The sequence below is a fragment of the Sceloporus undulatus genome, unplaced genomic scaffold (genome assembly GCF_019175285.1).
Source record: "Sceloporus undulatus isolate JIND9_A2432 ecotype Alabama unplaced genomic scaffold, SceUnd_v1.1 scaffold_2823, whole genome shotgun sequence".
In the NCBI taxonomy this organism is placed as follows: Eukaryota; Metazoa; Chordata; class Lepidosauria; order Squamata; family Phrynosomatidae; genus Sceloporus; species Sceloporus undulatus.
Genome location: NW_024805743.1, coordinates 1 through 3,379, shown reverse-complemented (window position 1 = coordinate 3,379; position 3,379 = coordinate 1). Strand labels below are relative to the sequence as shown.

The following is a 3,379-nucleotide window of genomic DNA, read 5'->3' as shown; positions in this document are numbered from 1 at the left end:
TGCATCCGCATTGTAGAATTATCCGGGTTGACACCATGTTAACTGCCATGTCTCAAAGCTGTGGCATTCTGGGAAATGGCACAGAGGAATGATTTCAAAGCAGTATAAAATTATGATTAGAGCCATTGTGATGTAATGATTTGTGCACTGGACAACTCTAGAGGCCAGATTTTAATTCCTCGCTCAGCCATGGAAACCCACTGGGTCTGGGTGGCATTGGGTGAGTCACACACTCTCAGCCCCAGGAACCCTGTGATAGAATTGCTTTAAGTCAGAAACGACTTGAAGACACACAACAACAACAACAACAACAACAACAACAACAAATAAAATTATTATAGAGGAAAGACTCTTGAAATGAAAAAGGTTCTAGCATTCTAATTGAAAACTGGGCCGATGCTTCGTCTGCTGCTGGCAGTTAGCAGTTCTTGGCAAGTGATACTGTCCAGTGGCTAAAGCAGAGATGACAAAAGAGGGCTGGTTTTGGTTTTTCTGCTGCTGTTGGCAGCTGAAATTCTCTATGTCAGCAATATCCACAATACATGTGAAAACAATGTGCATGTTTTGTGCACTGCATGCAAATGAGCTTCAGTTCTTTAGCTCACTGTATCTCCTTTGTCACCATTCAAAGCAAGGGAATTGCCCAGCCCTGCAATAGCTTTCTAGATGAAGTGAATTTAATCCTTTTTCTTCCTGTGGCCTTCATGCTCTGCCGGCTTGCTGCTTCGAAGTTCAGTAATTTTCTCCATGTGAACAGCTCTTCCCTTTGGAATTACTTGCAAATGTTTCATTTTGCTTAATGACTCATCTGGCATTTTGACATGCCTGACAATATTCCTAGGCTTAGGATACGTGGCTCGCTGTCTCCAAGGGGGGGAAACGTTAATGGGAGAGGCCAAATGGAGCGGTTGCCTTCTTAGCGGGGGCAACCGAACATTTATCATTTGTGCTGGATGCTGAGAGTATAAAGTGGACAAATAGTTCTCCTGCAGATTTGGTATGGCACTTGCGTTTCCATAGACTTGCTGAGGCAGGGCTTTCATAAAAGGAAACCGTATTCCTGTTATGTTGTTTATTTGTTGTGCATTTTGTCTATCAGCCAGTGCTCTTATGGGCAAAATTGGATGGTAAAGGCCTCTCTGTGGAACAGCTGTCACAAAATTGTGGAGGACAGACTGCCAAAGTCCACCGCTCAGAGGGCTTAGCGACACCTGAGGCCACCGGCTGGCAAGGCTCTGCAAAGCTTCACAGTTCCATGGAGCTACTGGGAAGTCCTCCTCCGTGTGATACAGCTGCGAGAAATAAAGGCAAAGTGTGATATCTGGATACTTCCTCAGGAAGCTGTACATTTTGCTTATGCAGCAGTGCTCTGCCTCGTTGCAAGGAGAATAGTTTGAATAGAGAACTATGCATGCGGCATTTTCCCAGTTGTGTACAAGAGAGTCTAGGTAACTTCCCATTTCAAATAACATTGATTCTGGATGGATGTTGTACTCTGTACAGTTCGTCGCATGGCCCTTCTGCATCAGTTTGCCTGAGAAGTGCCTCACTTCATAAAAGAGAAGGTGTTTATTTCGGTGATGTGTTGGCCCATAGGGGAATCCAAATGCCTGGTGGAATTCTGCATAAGGAACTCTTGCTTCTTCACCTGTTCTTATGTGATAAGGACATCTGATACAGGCCTGGCTCTCTGTTAGCCAGTAATATGGCTTCACCACTGTACCTTTATGTGCTAGGTATTCTTGGCAAAATGATTCAGTCTCTAGTTCCATGAGAGTATGGGAATCTTGCCTTGTTACTGTGACAGCCCTGAAATACACACACAACAAAAGTCCTTAGTTATTTCCCCCTCTTACATTGAAACTATGGGCCCAAACAGACAGGCCAAAATAAAGCTGCTTTGGGTCACTTTGGAGGTATGCTGTTTAAATGACAAATGCATCTTAAGACGCCAGAAACTATGCCAAAGCTGCGCTCCGTTTCGTAGGCCTGGAGTGTGGCTTTGGTGTGGCTTCTGGCCTCTTAGGACACATGCATAATTTAAAGAACATACCTCCAAAATGACCCAAAGCAGCTTTATTTTGGCCTGTCTGTTCAGGCCCTGAGTTTACACTATACTTTAAACCAGTTTGAAACTGGTTTACTTGTCATTGTGGCTTCAGTCTACAAACTCTAGGTGCAAATACTTCTTTCTCTGTTGGGGATTTTGTTGCTAAAGATTTGGAGACCAACTAGAATTACATTCCCCTCTGGGCCCATAGTTAGAAGCCAAATGAGTTTAAGCTTGTAATAAACACGTATTGCTCTATGTGTGTGCTTTGCCTTCAAGTCACTTCTAACGTATGGCAACCCTAAGGCGAACCTATCACAGGGTTTCCTTGGCAAGTTCTTGCCATCCTCTGAAACTGAGAGACTGTGATTTGCCCACGGTCAGCCAGTGGGGTTTCCATGGCCAAGTGGGGATTCAAACCCTGATCTCCCAGTGTCCTGTGTAGGAGAGCCAGCATTGTGTAGTGAAAAGCATGGGTCAGGAGCATCACTTAGAAGAGCAAGGTTTTTGAGCTACAGCTTCCAGAATTTTCGGCCCAGAAAATAGTTCCCACCCAAATTTTTCACTATATGAATTGTTGAAAGACGTTGGCATGTTCCTCTGCAGAAAAATTGGTTGTTTCTAGTAACTTAGCTTATTAAATCTTCTCTTTTGGTGGCAGGCAGATTGTGTTACTTGTTTGTGACTCCAAAGAGTGGGGAAATTTTATATTTTCTCCCCTTGCTCCTGCAAGAGAAAAGCAGATTGGCTTGGTAATCTTGCCTGAACAAACATCTAATAAAAGAATAATTAAATAGCCTATTCACTAACTCCTGAGCTATTCCCAAACCCACAAAAACACATGCCTGCTTTATTTTTCCTGACTGTAAAAAAGAAAACACAGCCATATTACAATGTGGAACCTGTAGTATGGACCTGAAACACTCTTCTGCTTTTATAAACCTAGGCGCAAAATGACAAACGTATGCAATAGAAGGCTGTCTTGCTTCCCAGAAATGAGATAAGAGATGGGTTTGCATTGCAGAAATAAGTACAAGGTTGTTATATCCTTAGACTGAATAGCACAGATGTACTTACTGTCAATAAGTCTGGTGGTGACCATATCAGTCATAAACAGTTAACATATGCCACAGCTCTTCTTCAATTGTCTGTCTATTTACCTCTATGGTAAATGTGGTTTTCAAATGTTTTAACAATCCTCTTCCAACTACATTTTGTTTTAAAAGTTGCTCTTCTTACTCCTTAAATTGCTTCTAGTAACGTTTGATCCCTTACATATCTCTGTGGTACAGTGCTTTCAGTGGCTCAGTAGAGGAACATGGTTATGTT

At 42.7% G+C, this 3,379-nt stretch overlaps 1 protein-coding gene across 1 annotated transcript; it reads right to left on the bottom strand.

Annotated features, from left to right (window-relative positions):
- Positions 1-677: 677 nt before the first annotated feature.
- Positions 678-3,243, bottom strand: LOC121918002 (putative C->U-editing enzyme APOBEC-4). The gene is made up of 2 exons (XM_042444118.1): positions 3,128-3,243; positions 678-1,809 (listed from the first exon to the last, which is right to left on the bottom strand). Exon 2 carries the CDS (start codon positions 1,770-1,772, stop codon positions 678-680), a length of 1,095 nt encoding a protein of 364 aa, XP_042300052.1. The 5' UTR covers positions 1,773-1,809; positions 3,128-3,243.
- Positions 3,244-3,379: the final 136 nt, after the last annotated feature.

Coding starts and splice junctions, on each gene's coding strand:
- LOC121918002 (XM_042444118.1), bottom strand. CDS start 1,772: ATGGAACTAGAGACTGAATCATTTTGCCAAGAATACCTAGCACATAAA.